We start from the raw sequence: 14,900 nt of genomic DNA, 5'->3' as shown, positions 1-14,900 counted from the left end.
GGTGCCTGATTCTGAGTGTGATAGTGTTCCTGTGTGTGTGAGGGAGGCAGCAGGATTTATGTTTTTCTGAACAAAAATGTTCAGTATTCACTACTGTAGCAACTGTTCTGGTGTGCTGTGTTCACTTTGGCAGCTCAAAAGGCACACAGAGGACTAGAAGGAGCAGTATAAATGTTTGCTGATGTAGATTTTCAAAATACATTTGTAGGTTACACTTGCAGCCTGAGGTGCTCACAAGTTTTTCATAAACGTGTCCTCTGACAGTTTTGAATACTTTTGTCTGAAAGTGGTTGGCATGTCATGTTGTAACTGTGACAGACTACTTTGTTTCTTAAAAAGAAAGGAAAAAAATCTTCAGTGTAAGTTCATGAGTGATTTAGCAGTTTTCTGTATATGTTCTGTTGATCATATATCATCGTTTTGAAAACAAAGGAGAAAGATTTGAATAAAACTATAATGCTAAAAAGAGAAAAAAATACTGAGTTTCTTACTGTGTAGCTTTATACTTGGAGAATAGTAAGAATGTCTATAAGTTTTAGCACTTTATCATTAGAAAAAAAAGGAGAAGGCAGTCCATCTCCACTTCACCCTGTATATAACCTTCAGAAATCATATTTCTGTTTAGAAGAGAGATCAAGAGGTCCAGGAACACAGCAGAAATAGCTAAAACAAAAATCATTGGAGGTCCAGAGTCTCTGACCTTAAGGCTTCACATAACCCTCCAGGGATTGTTTCTTTTCCAGCCATCATCAACAAAATGTCTGCCTTGTGATGCCCATCATAAGCATTTCTCAGGCTTGTGGATTGGATACACTCTATAGAAAAACAGGTTTTAGTCTAAGAAACTTCATGCTCCAAACCATTACCTTGCATCCTTCACAGTGCACTATAGAAGACAGTGACAAAACACAGTATTTCAAATGGCAAGGAATAATAATGTTCAGGTCAGTGGTAAAATTAGAAATAGCATTTTGCAAAGCCAGCCTTAGGCAGTTTCCAGTTTGCAAGGAGGTTGAGCACTTTGGAAGAATTGCTCTGTCTATCAAAGCTGAGTCTACTTAATCTCCTAAACATTAGTGTTTTATAAGAGCCAACAGACAAAAAGAGTGTGTGAATCTCTTTGATGGATTGTGCTAAGATTATGTACTTAGAGAATGTTAAAAGGGTTACTTGACCTTGGGAATTAGACCTGACCCGGAATCATCTAACCACTTCTGCACATGTATTTATCTTGTGAATTTAGCTAATGTTGGACAATCAACAAGGATCTAATAAGTGCAATAATTTTATCCTGTCTTTAACTGCTATAGAAAATCAATGATCTTGATGTTGAAAACAAGCTTTGCTGCCTCATAAGTTAAACTATATGTTGTTTTTGTAGACATGTACTACAGTCTGTACTCCTTTAATTGCTGGTAAACACTTTTCTCATTCTTGACAGGAGTGTACAACATCTTTTGGGTTACAAAAGTCAACTGCTAAAAAGAAAAAAAAATATTACTTAAGAAAGCTTCAGGGAAGATATAAAAGCACTGTTGACTGTGTGCCTCCGAGTGTGTGTGTGAATCTGCAAGTATCCAAAGTACGGCAGCTAAAAGATGTTAAGAAATGTGTAAACACTGTTACAGCGAACATTGTAGTAGTGGGACTATCACTGGTAATTATTTTCTTGTTTGCAAAGCCTTGATGGGAAGAATAGCTCCACAGACAGAATGAAGTACTGTCTTTGACTTAAGGGATTTTTGGCAGCTAGAAGAAGCCAACTCCCTTTTTCCACTGCAAACGAACAGAGAAATTTCTGAACAAAATTGTGTTCTCAACTGTGTCTCCCCAGTATCATGCAGAACTAATTTTTTTCAGGGGCTGTTCTATTAAATTAAAAATGTCAGTGTCCAGCACACTTTAATGGAATTCTTCCATTAAAGAGAATTCTTGGGTGGTGCAGAAGGGTTTATTTACACTCCCAGTTGGCCAAAAGTCTTGTCTTTGTACTGTTGTCAGCTTGCAATGAAGAGAAAGTTTGAAGATTTGTCCCATCTAACCAGGCTTCCTTTTCTGAGGTGCTGACTGTTATGCTCATACCAGGTAGCTTTTATGCCTTTCTAAGAATTCCCAGGCATTTGGAAGGGAAGTACTTAAACACAGTTACATAAGGAACATCTGTAAGTAGACTTCAAATGGGTACCACTAAAACACTCTTTATGAGCCAGGCTTTTTGGAATTTCTTTGATATGCACTTGACATAAATTAGAGGCATCAAGGGTCCGCCCCAGAAAGATCAAGAGAGGCTGTGAGCCTGGGTAAAGGCAGTCTCTGTTTTATGCCATTGATTATCCAAGTGCCTCCAGGCAATGTGTTTCAGTAGATGCAAAGCATTATTGATCCACACCATGAAAATAATCAAATTATTCATTTTTCATCAAACTGCTATTGCCGTGACCTTTCTTTTTATCATTTTTCCTACCATCTTACATGCACACCACAGAAGCAATATGGTCTTTGCCTTAAAATAGATGACATTGTGTTGAGAAATATCACTTAAAAATGCTGACTTTACTATGAGGTCATCATAATGAGAGCATGTATTTCAGTTGGAACTTTTCTGTGCCTGATGGAATACATCTGAGAGACTGTCATCCAGACCTCCTGAAGTGTGAAAGTGATCTAGAGTAGACTCTGTTTTTAAATACCTACGTTCTGGACAACAGAATTCCCACTTGTCTGCATACTAACATGACCAGGTACTTAAAGCAGCTGGGCCCCTTCTCCCTTCTGATCTCTCTCACAGGACAGGGTATTGACTGTTCAAATAATTTTTGTGTACATGGGTACGTGTACGTCTGTGCAGGCACCAGGCATCACTCAGGACTGTACAAGTCATATGTTGTTCCATAGAAAGAAAGTGTTGCCATTCTGAGTCTCCATTTCTTTTGAAAGCGGTAACAGATAAAATCAGTAGTTATTTAAGGCCTAAGCAGGACGTTTTAGAGGTTAGGAATTGGAAAAGGTATGAAAGAGAAGGCATTTCTGTTTTACATTCTGGTGTTCTGCCTGTGTTTGCACTGTGCCATGCTTCCAGGGGTAGCAAGCCAGGCTTTGTTCCTTCTTGTCACCTCTTCACAGTGCTCTGGGAGCAGGGTGCAACCACAAACTTCCCATTTCTCTGCACAGAGGAGTGCTGTGCTGCTAGGGTTGTGTTTTAGGACTTGATGTGGCTGTGTGGGAGCACAAGGCAGGTTGGTGCTGCTTCAGAGCCCAGCATCTCTTGGTTTGTCACCTCGGAAGCACCAAGAAATGCATAACAAGGGCTATATTAAATTCACTTCAGGTTAGTTCCGCACAGCGGATTGAGAACATGACTGTTCATTCTTCCAACCAACTTTTAATTGTAGCTTTTTATTTTTTATCACAGCTTAGGAAAGAGGATATTTTAAAGATAATTGAACCTTTCCTTTAATTACTTTAAGTATCTTAAGAAAGGTGTGGGCAGTTACAGGATACTTTCTTTTCTCCCACAAGCACTGACATCAGAATTCCTAAGAGCTTTTCTTGCATCCTAAGAGCATAAAATGATGTCTGCATCAAAATAACAGATTTAAATACACATTTCAAGCTTTTCTTTCTGAACACAGTGTACTGTACATTCCTGTAATTAAACTGACCTAGATCCTATTCACTTTTTCTAGTTAATGAATTAATTAATTAATTTGTATATTTTATACTTGATATTTTAAAAAATGGAGGAAAAGGGTGATGTTTTCCATACTATTTATTTCTAGAAATCATTTGAAATGTGTCTTTATAGCACTTCTTTCTTGTGCTCTCACAAGAAGTGAAACAGCTTTAAATGGTGGCAGCTTGAAATCTTTACCCTTGGGGGAAATAGCTGGGTATCAGCTAGGAAATAGGGACTAAAAATTTGTTGGTTTTTGTTTTATTTTGGTTTTTTTCTGGGTGATAGCTTGACTGGTTGAACAACGTGTCACAATAATCTTCCTGCAACTTTTCTCACACACAATTTTCATATTTCAAGATCCTTTTCCTGTAACCGTGGTGCAATTTGTAGCAGTTATCAAGTGTTCCCACTTAAATGCAGGAGATATTTCTTGGGAAAACAGGCAGAAAACTGACACTGAAAAACAGAAGCCACAAAATTCAATATTCACCACTATGTGTGAATGAAATTAAATGTAGAGAGTCCAACAAAGCTGGCTGTGAAAGGATGCACAACTTAGTTAATAAATCATGTTGGGGCTTATTCCTTGCTTTTTTTTTTCCTTGTTTGTTTTTTTTTCTTTCCATTTTTTGAGATGAATTTCTCAGAAAAGACATGGTTGCTTTTCGTGAAAATACTTCTGAAAGCCTGTAGCTTATTCCAGAAGACTTTCTCAGATAAATTGTAGCATATATTTCCTATTCTAGTTTTGCTTAGATATTAGAGCACAGAAGTTGATGGTCAGTACAACTGACAAAATGACAAACTATTTTATGTTCCCAGAGGAAGAAAGATAGATGATCCCTAAAAATAAAAATGGTTGGTTAAGACATCATTTGCATCTTAAGTAAGAATAAGATTTTTAGACTATATATGGATTTTAAATATAATTTATCACTTTTTCCTTCTACAAAACCTGTTTTACAAATATTTGTAAATGCATATTAAGTGAAGACCACAAATTATTAGCAGAGTTAGGAATGCAGCTCCTGTTGTTTAAGAGAAACATTTTTACCCATCACTCACAAGCTTTTAATTTACACGGCTAGTCTGCAACTGAATGTAAGTGAAAAAGAGCATTAGCTCTTTTACATATCCTAGGTTCTAGAGATACATCTTTCGGTTTCCGATATATTTTTGAACTTGACTGTTCTTAATCAATGGCAGAATAGTGAGAATACAGAGCCATGGCTTGTTTTAATGTAATTATCACAGCAATTTGCCTTCCACTTTCAGAAAATGCTATCATTAGCCTGATCAGAAAACCTGTCAAATTGCTACCATTTCTTCTTTTGTATTACAAGAGGTTCATTTTGAGATTTGAAATTATGGTTTTGTGATTTGAAGAGGAATGAAAATATCCAATCCTTCTCTTTAAGAAAAATTCTGTAGCCCTTTTTTTCTCTTAAATTACTGTAATTTGTTCAAGTACATTGCTGCATATTAAAAAGGAATTCCTGTATTTTTTTTTATTTTATATATATAATGTAGGACCTGCAATTGATACATCTCTCTATGAATAATAAAGATTTTAGATTCATGAGATCTGTGAATTTCATTAGAAGGAATCCACAGCTACCCACAACAAAAGAAGAATAGCATTTATTTCACTTTGGTTTTCAAAACAACAGTTTTAAAAGTCTGAACAATACTACTTTTGGCTTTTTCCCCCTAGTTAACTAGGATAACAGATCCATTATGTGTGTAAACGAAAGCATCTGCTGAAACACACACAAAAAGAAAGGGGTTTTATACAAGCTAAAGATTTTGTTCTTCTAGTTTAACTATTTCTTTGCTAAAAGATTTTTATTCTCCAAGCTGATACCTCTGTAGCAGTTCCATGGCACGGGGATGAAGAATTTTCCAGAGTTAATGAAATTGTCCTTGTTTCTAAAAGGCACCCACCTGAACCATGTTATTCTCTTAAGAGAAAGATGGACCCTCAGGTGATGATCAACAGTTCAAAATCATGATAAGGCAAACTATTAAGGAAGAATGCAATGTGAACTGGTCAGCATTTTTATGAATAAAAAAACAAAAATCAGAGAAATTTATTTAGAGGCATTATTCCCTGGAACTTTCAGTTATTTTTGCCAGCTGGCAACTTTTGAGAAAGACTTTTTGTTAGTTTTACATGCTGTCATTTTGACAGGTATTACAGTTATGTGCTCAAATTATTGCTAATGTAGTCAAATAGGAAGGAAAATATTCAGTGTTATTAATTCAACAGGCAGAAAGTAATCTGAAAAAATATTTATCGCTATATAAATTACCACTGTAATTTCACTGCATCTGGGTCTTTATTAACTGCAATTTTTAGAAGAAAAAAAATTTTGAAATGTTTGTAATAGTGATAATATTTTTACCTGGAAATATTCTATAGGTGGAGTCTAGAAGTTCATCTGTTGAAATGGGCAGAATTAGCAAACCAACTAACCAGCCAAACTGAAGGGCTCCTTTAAAATGGTTCTCTGCTTTAATAGAAAAATAAACCCTCAAAATAAGCAAAGAGAATTGAGAGTGAAACCTTTTTTACTTACACAGCTTAAATAAAAAATAGTGTGTTGCAGAAAACTCTGCATCCTCACGGAGATCTGAAATGGGTGTTGCTTATTTGCAGTAGACTGGCAGTTTGAGGCAATAGCATTCACATGAGAAAACAACTACAACAATGAATTTCATTCTTTTCAGGTGAGATTTAAACAAGAACTATAAAGCAGATATACTGCACCAGCAACCTTCCCACTGAAATCCTTCCAGAAGTGCTACCATGGAAAATTAGAAGACTTGTGCATTCCATGTATTTCAATTCACATGGCAGAAAAGATTGCAGATATTTCTGTTTACCTACTCCTTTACTTTTACAAATATAAATGGATAATTAATTGCTAGGGTTTAACACAATTTAGTTGTCAAATGTCATGATAATAATAGCACTGTACAGACTGTACTTGCCGATTTCATTATATATGAATCTACAAATACAGTGTGTGTGTGTACATATGTGATTGTTTTTCTTCCTTTTTTTCAATAACAGCATCCTCTAAGTCAAAACACATTATTTTCTCAAGTCATAAGGGACTTTATTTGGACTATAGGATATTGTGCTAATATTGGTAGTGCTGTTATTTTGTTAAAGTCCTAAACAAGGGTTCTGCCCCTGGGCACAAGGGCAACTGAAACTCTGTGGAATATGTCTGCCTTGGCTGATCAACTGCACTTCACACAAAATGTTTCCAGAAATCTTTAATTTTGTTATGGCTACAGGCAACAGTTATAATTGGGCCACCTGAGAATAGAATTCATTCAACTATTAGCAGAAAAAAAAAATCAAAGTACACTTTTTATATGACACTCATTTGAGGAAGCAAACTACAACTTAGAGAAGACAAAGACTGTGTGAAACTGTTTTCCTTATAACTCTAAAGTGTGTGTATATTGGATTTTTTTGTAAAACATTAGAGAAATAGGAACATAAAGAGTTTTCCATATCCATCATTGTGGATACACACAATGACTATAAAGTCATTTCTTTGACCATTGCATACAAATTTGGCTTTCGTGCAATACTTCTCTATGTGTATTGAGACAGAATTGCACACAAATTCCAGTAGCCCTAATGCTGAAATAACACTCCATAAGTAAAATGCCAACAATATTGTAAGAAAGCCCTTTGGAGACAAATTCATTTGCATTTCTTCTGTGTGAAGTTGATTTTGTGGATGTTTATATGTAGAAATGTTATGATAATACTTGTTCCATTTTTCTAACCTAACCAGCCAATGCCCCTTCCAACAGCTAGGTTAGATGCTATGCAGAAACTATTTTAACTGTCATCCCTGAATGGTGGTCTGAGGGACGCAGGCAGGTTTGTGTATGAAGTCCTAGTTATGCACCCTTGCACTAATCCAGTTTTGGAAGCTTTAGCTTTTTTATTTATATAACTGCTTATTGGTTTCAGTTCTGAACTTGGAATGGAGATAGCATTTTAATTATCAAGTGAGTTGGTCATTAAACTGAAGTCATTAAGATGTGAAGATTTTTAGGTTTTGTTGTTGAAAAAGACTGATCAAACTCTTCAGATTAGCACTGAATACTCATACACTGTGGAGAGCTGCCTAAAACTTGCAATTTAAGTGATGAGTCTACTCTTGCTTTTCAGTATCGCTCTAGATAACACAGACATTCTTGGCACATTTTAATAGCTGTAGAGTCTGATCCTGATGCACCTATAGGAGGGGTTTTGGAGATCAGTACAAAATCTTACAATTCTTGGCAATTTAATGAAATTTAATGAAAATTTAATGAAATTCTTCCCAGACAAGATTTCCAGGACATGATATAAACAGGACTTTCCTGGTTACTTTTCCTTAGCTTGTCTTTAGTTGAAAAGACAAGATAAGGAAAAGTAACCAGGAAAGTCCTGTTAAAGAAAACCACCTCTGTTTCTGTTCCTGAGCAGTGAATGAAGATGTCAGTCTCATTAAAAATAAATGCATGGTTTGGCTGATGGTTTTAAATGTAATCTTTAATTTACCTTAACAGGATTAAGAAAACTTGAATTCATCCTTTGAATTTAATAAGATCTGTTGTAGGAACATAATGAACATAACTAGCTTAAAAAAAAAAATTCTAGCCCTTTGGAATAATTTTATATCTTTAGAAATTCCTAATTTTAGAATCTAGAAATTAAAGAAAACAATGCTGAAATTATCAATAACATTATTTATTACTAAACCAAATGACACAGCAAATTTAAAAAAAAAAAATTACCTCATAACTATTCTTGCTTGCATTTTGAATTTTTCATGAAAACTTGTGGAAGGTGGCATAACATAAATTTCTGAAGATGTTCTGTGTCAGACAAGCAGTGTTCCAAATTAGTAAATACTGGCAATAGGACTAGATGTGTAAGTATAACATGCTATCAAAATATGAATTAATATTTTATTGTGAGTAGCTTTCAGTTTACTCTGAGCCTGAAAAAAATCAGCTCATAAGTGTTTGTTACTTTATTCTAGGAAAAATATTTGCAGGTGGTGGCAGTTTTCAGGATTTCTGTTATGGGCAGACTATTTTACCTAAAGGAGAGTAAGAGTGTTGAACATTGATTTCCCATTTTTCTCAGTATTTCAGCCATATTTTGTGTGTAATAGCAGAGTGATGATGAAAGTTCTCCAAAGAGGCATACACAAGTCCCTTTTGCCAGTGTACCATTTCACAGGGACTAGAAGGGTGTTCTTGTTCTTCTTTCCAAGATTAACTCCTATTTATCACATTAGAAATGTTCTCTAGCATGGATAATATTTAAATACTGTCTGTACAACCACACTGTCATTAGACGAAGAAGAAGTTAAGGAGGTCCTACCCCAGATAACATTTGTCACAAAGTCAAGTGCATTCTTCTGGGAAATAGGCCATATGTGTTCAAGTGTCTTTAAGCAAAAAGTATTCAAAACTATGACTTCTAGGTCATAATCTAGGCACTAATTGAGTTAAAGGGAGATGATACTACTTAGTCTTCCATTTTCTGTAACCCATCTTCTTCTTTGTTTTGTTTTTTCAATCTATTCCTTAGCCTGGGATAAATTCTTATTTCAGGAAGAAAAAATAATTTTCAAAACAGTCTTTGTTGTTATTTTGGTTTTTTGTTTGATTACCAGGATTTGCAAAACCTATTACTTTGTTCTTAATGATACAGGCTGCATTCTCTCATTATGTGTTAAAACATAATTGAAGAGCTATTCAAGTTCAGATGAATGATTATGTATTAGATAATCTAAGTAGTTTATCTCCAGAAAAATATAACATTTTACAATATATTAAGATGTGGAGATTTTTACTTTTCATTCATTGAACAAGAATGTTTAAGCTCAGAAGGGAAAATTGTTCTGTTTGTGTAATGAACTTATTTTGGGAATGACATTCAGAACTTTTGTTTTATCACCAGCCAGGCTGATCTTAACAAAGAGACAGAAGCTTGTGTTCTAATGGCTGGGCATAAGACTTCTTTTCATCTTAATCCTACCACTAGGGAAAAGATGACAAGGATACTAATGAAGTTGACTTAGATATTACTTTTCACATTCATTAACAAAGAATAAAATTTTATTTCCTTTTTTCCTGTTTTTCAGATAGTGAAGTTTTAGTCCAGTAGTATGGAGAGTTTTAAATACTGAAAGTTTTTCATTGTTTTAGTGTCTGACCAGACTTTTCTCATGGTAAAGAAAAGGTATCAAATTCTTTAGATAGGGAATACTTTTTTCCTCATCTCTGGGTCCAGGTTGCTTGTTCCACTGCCAAGTTTTTTTTTCCTTCTTCTGTTATGTAATCTTACTTTTAATTTAGTTTGGCATAATTTTTAACTCCTTGCATTTTACTCTCAGGATTAAAAACATTTATATTTAACTTAAAGTTACATATATTCGATCATTTATCATGAAGCTTGGTAAGATATTTTTATCATGAGAGTAAACTCAGTTTTTCAGACTCAAAGTAATTTCTTTCTGTAAATGTTATTGTTCCAAATACATCCATAGGATTTGTCATTGCTTTACTGTTTAACAACAAGTTACAACACAAGTTGCTTAGGATCAAACTAATAATTTAAAATATTTGCTTAATCCTCCAGTAAAAAATGGAAAAAGCTTCTACTCTTCAGACTTTAGTCATAGAACAGGTGTTTTTTTCAGTGGCACTTCTGCAATGGTTTTATCTGCCTTCTTCATACTCATGTTTATTTTGTAACTGTATTTGGCACTTGATGCCCAAAGCTTCCTGCTTCTGTTTAGCAAAGTACTAATAGCAAATAGCAAAAAAAATTTATCTAGTAATAATTGTGTCAGGAAAAAACTAGGACAAACAGTTAGAGGTGGTTTTCTTCATAGGTTTTTATGACTAAAATATACCATTGTAACATCCTCTGCCTTCCTCAATGTCCTGGGCCATGCCTAAGTTAACCTGGTAATAAATATATCAACTTAAACCTAGCTAGGCTGTATCTTGTGTACATGGCCTGAGTCCAATACATCAGGGCATGGAGAGCATTTGCTACCTTCCTGTGTGTGAGCATCATCTTTGTAATGAATTCACCTTATTTGTTTCTTATAACAGAGAATATGCATGTAACACTGGCTCTAAAGCCAGGATATCCATGCTGTTTTAACAAATAATGCCCAACAGGTTAGTGCTAAATCATAATAACTTCTATGTACTAGTAAAATTTGCAACTATCTAGTAGATAAATAACGCATCTCATTCAAGCTTCCCATTAAGAAGGAGCAAAATAAGCCACTGTCAGTTGTAAGCCTCTTTGTTGTGCCTGAGTTAAACATTAAGAGGAGTTTCTGGTAGCGTGATAGATTCTGCCGTGGGTCTCTGCAGCATAACTCTAATGAAAAGAGACTTTTGACTATTTTTCGGATAGGCATAAAGTAGCAAATTACTGCTACTTTGGGGATTCTTCCCTTCCAAGCAATATTTCTGTGAATTGTAGCTTACAATTTGCAAGTATGTATTCAGCTGTAAATATCAAATATTATGGGGACTTGTGCTATCTCTGATTTCATTTTGCTTTTTCAAAGTCACTTCTTGTTTTTCAGCACTGAAAGATGTTACTGTAACATAGCAATTTGCCAGAGAAGTACAGTTTGTGCTGTGAAGTAAACCAGTTTTCTATCCAAGTCAGTCTCAGCTAGATGAAATTTCCAATGAAGATTGAGTATTTCTATTATCAAAATAGAAGAACTGGATATTAAACCTTTCATTTATCCTTGTCATTGGGTGCAATCACTGTTCAGAAGGAAGCTGTCCTTGTTATCTTGTAAGGACAAAAATATTATTAGATACTGTGGTTACCGTGCTTTAAAATATTTTTCACAAGACAGATCTTTGTAATGGTAGTAAACGTTTCAGTCTGCCTTTTTACTTTTGGCCTGGAAAGTGGAACACTGAGGGAAGAAAAGCAAACAATGCCATAATTTGTACATGCTACTTATGTAGGTGATTCAGTAACTGTAGTATCAATGCATTTTAAAATGCCCAGTTGTTCAGCAAAGATTTCAGAGGGAGCCAACAAGAAGTCATGGTTCTTAAGGTTAATCTTTTATTTGTCTAAAGGCTGAAGAAAGCCATTCACCTCTGTGGTATGAACTGCAATCATCTTTAAAATAATTGAACAAATTAATCCCCTTGCAGCACTGAAGTTGTAAGGGTGTTAGGTTTAGCTGGGTCTGTTGGATTGTTTTATGAAGAATAAAGGTGCTAACTTTAATGTCTCAGATTTAAGAGGGACATCCCAGACCCAACGATATTGGATGTTTTAATTATTGATCCCAATTCCGCAGTGTTACCCTCACAAAAGAAGGCTAAAATAAAATCTTCTGCCAGTGATATATGTGAAGTCATGCAGGATTTTTACCTTTTGGAAAAAGAGACATAAAGGAGTAATTGATCTACCCGCAACATAGAATAGTTAGTATTTTTCCCCATCTTTAGTCATGTTACTTTTCATTGCAGACCTGTTGATAGCAACCATACAGTCCAAGTTCATTTCAGTAAAGTTAATTGTGGAGTTACTACTTAGCATTTTTAAATGTCTCCATAACTGTACCGTAAATTAATTAATAGATGTAATCTATTTTCATTTGCCAAAGCCAAAAAAACTCACGTTTTTAAATGTATGTCTGCTTGAGCAACTTTGAGTAAATAGCTTCTATTTCAAGTTAGAAATCTATTACTCTGTGCAGCATTTTGTGTAACCAGGATAATAAAACTTCTTCCTTTGAAATGAAATCAAAGCATGGGGTTTGATTTTGGTTTTTTCATTCTCTAACCAGACATTACATTCTGTATATTTATTTTGTGATAAATGTACCCAAACCTATAGTAACAATGAAAATCCCCATGCTGCAACTCTGCCCAGGAGTCCAAAGCTTTTTCATTCTTCTACCTTGCCTAATGTTACCCTTTTCATTCACTTTCTGCACATCACAGGTTCTGTTCTTTTGTTGCAGGTGAATGAGGCCACAGTGGAGCAGCTGGTGCAGCAATATCCACATATAACCTTCAGTACTGTGCTGCAGGATTGCAAGAGAACACTGGAGCGGGCTTATCAAATGGGCTGGACACCCAATATGTCTTCTGGCTCCTAACTTTCTGTACCAACCTGTTCCACTGCTGCATTTGGTAGATCTAATGGGGATTGCAGAAGGGTTTATAACCTTTCATATGATGCAATATAGTTGTGAGTTTACAGAGGTTACAGTAAAATGGCAAAAGCTGTACACTGACTTTAATGTACTGTACAACTAAGTACAAATATTGAAGCAAAACTTTAGAAATGCATTGTGGTTTTGTTTGCATAAAAGTGATAAAAGCCTTTGGCAAATTTCTTGAAGTGGATTCCTACTAGTTCTCTGGATAGTTTGAGTTATAGATGTTAAGCTTGTTTTCCTCTGTTTACTTTGCCTTGGTCATGTGTGTTTCCTTTGATCTGTAAATGGTAACCCAGTGCTAGCGTCAGTGCAGTTGATCAACAGAGGCACATGTTGAAAATGGGAACTAAACTTGATGCTTTTTATTTACTAAAGCTATGCCAGTGGTTTTAAGATACAGAGTAATAAGAAAATCTACCGTGAACTTTCTTATCAACATCTTCAGGTTTTTTTCTTTAAATATAGGAAGCTGTAGTGATAGTAAAGTCTTTCCCACCTTGACATTTTAATAATAATAACATTTTAATAATGAATAACACTGCTTACCGTAAGAATAATAACCAGCTGCATTTCATGAAGAGCAAGAATAGCTGAATACACCAACTATCAGAAATAAGTTGGTGATGCGTATTATATTTGGCTAAAAGAATTTATGTCTATTGTAAATGAACTTGTCTCCTCTGACTATGCTGTTCTGTTGACAAATTGGAAAATTCTGATGAATGGGTATAAGTCAATAACAGGATCCCTCTCATTTCCTGTGTGGTTTTATTTTAGAATGGATCTTCCAATGCAAATAGTGCTTACCTTGAGAAGGCCATCACAACGTGAGTCCCATTGTGGGTATCTTCTGTAGGATCAGATGCTTCCTAATACAGTGTGTGCATGGAAATGTCCAAATTAAGCACATAAAATTATTAATTTTCTCTGTGGGACTACTATGGTTTAATCCCAAACAGCAACCATGTATCACACAGCCTTTCTCTCACTCTCTCTCACACATTGCATTCTAAGGAGTTAAATTTGAGCAGGGAATTGTGAAAAATACAGACATTGCAGCTTCAATTTGGAGTTGCCTTAACCTTTAGAGTATTACCATTTGGTTAAGAATGTTGTCAGGTATGTAACACTGGATATTTGTTTTTAAAAGATTACAGTATTTAATCCAAACTATGAAATGCTTAAGCTTCAGCTGAAAAGTTGTCATTATTGTCAAAATGTTTTGCTAATCCAGAAGGCCTAATGCAGCATAACATAGAAGATTGTTTAGTATGGCTGTATAACCCTGTAAACCTATTTGTTGATTTCCATAGCATAATTTTTTACAACAGAAACATCAACTCACGTTACTTCCAGTGAGGATGTTGAATGTTTTCTTATTAGACTTTTCAAAATGGGGATGAACTAATTTCTCTGGAAAAAAAAAATATATCATAAAGATTTTGTTTAAAATAAGTGGTAAATACTTGTGAACATGTGTAATGCTATGCTGTTCATTTACTCCTAAATGGCAACAATATTTTAAGAAGAAAGCCAGTGAATTATATTGCAGATATAGTACAGAATCTTAGTCAATTTTCTTTTAATGTCTTTTTATGAGTGCATTGAAACTATTCACACAATTTGTAAGTTTCTATTTTTTTGTGAGACCTTTGATCTTGCAATAAATTTTAATAAAACAATAAGGATGTGATGTTTTCTGTTTATCTGTGCTGCTAACCGTACTTAGACGGCACTAACAGAGAGTCTGAAATCTCCACTGTTGAATAGGTAGACCTCACCTGGATGTGATCCTTAGTAAACTGGCCCTGCTTTGACTGACAGAGTTTAATTAGACAACATCCATAGATCTTTTTCCATCTAAAATGTATTATAATTCCACAGATTTTTAAAATATTATGGATCTGGCTGGTCATCTCTATTCACTTCAGTCATTTAAGTCACTTCCAGTAGTTTTGCCTTTTACTGAC

General features: G+C 34.8%; 1 protein-coding gene across 1 annotated transcript in view; it reads left to right on the top strand.

Moving 5' to 3' along the window:
• FBXL17 (F-box and leucine rich repeat protein 17) overlaps positions 1-14,604 on the top strand; it is a 279,024-nt gene extending 264,420 nt beyond the window's left edge. Inside the window, exon 9 of the mRNA XM_041395888.1 lies at positions 12,730-14,604. Within this exon, the coding sequence (XP_041251822.1) occupies positions 12,730-12,867 (138 nt within the window). The 3' untranslated portion in view covers positions 12,868-14,604. The remainder of the gene's footprint in view (positions 1-12,729) is intronic.
• The last annotated feature ends 296 nt before the right edge of the window (positions 14,605-14,900 follow it).

The sequence above is a fragment of the Onychostruthus taczanowskii genome, unplaced genomic scaffold (genome assembly GCF_017590055.1).
Source record: "Onychostruthus taczanowskii isolate IOZ18803 unplaced genomic scaffold, ASM1759005v1 scaffold120, whole genome shotgun sequence".
NCBI classification, from domain to species: Eukaryota; Metazoa; Chordata; class Aves; order Passeriformes; family Passeridae; genus Onychostruthus; species Onychostruthus taczanowskii.
Note: the sequence above shows the minus strand (reverse complement) of the source record. Positions and strands in the feature narration are given on the sequence as shown.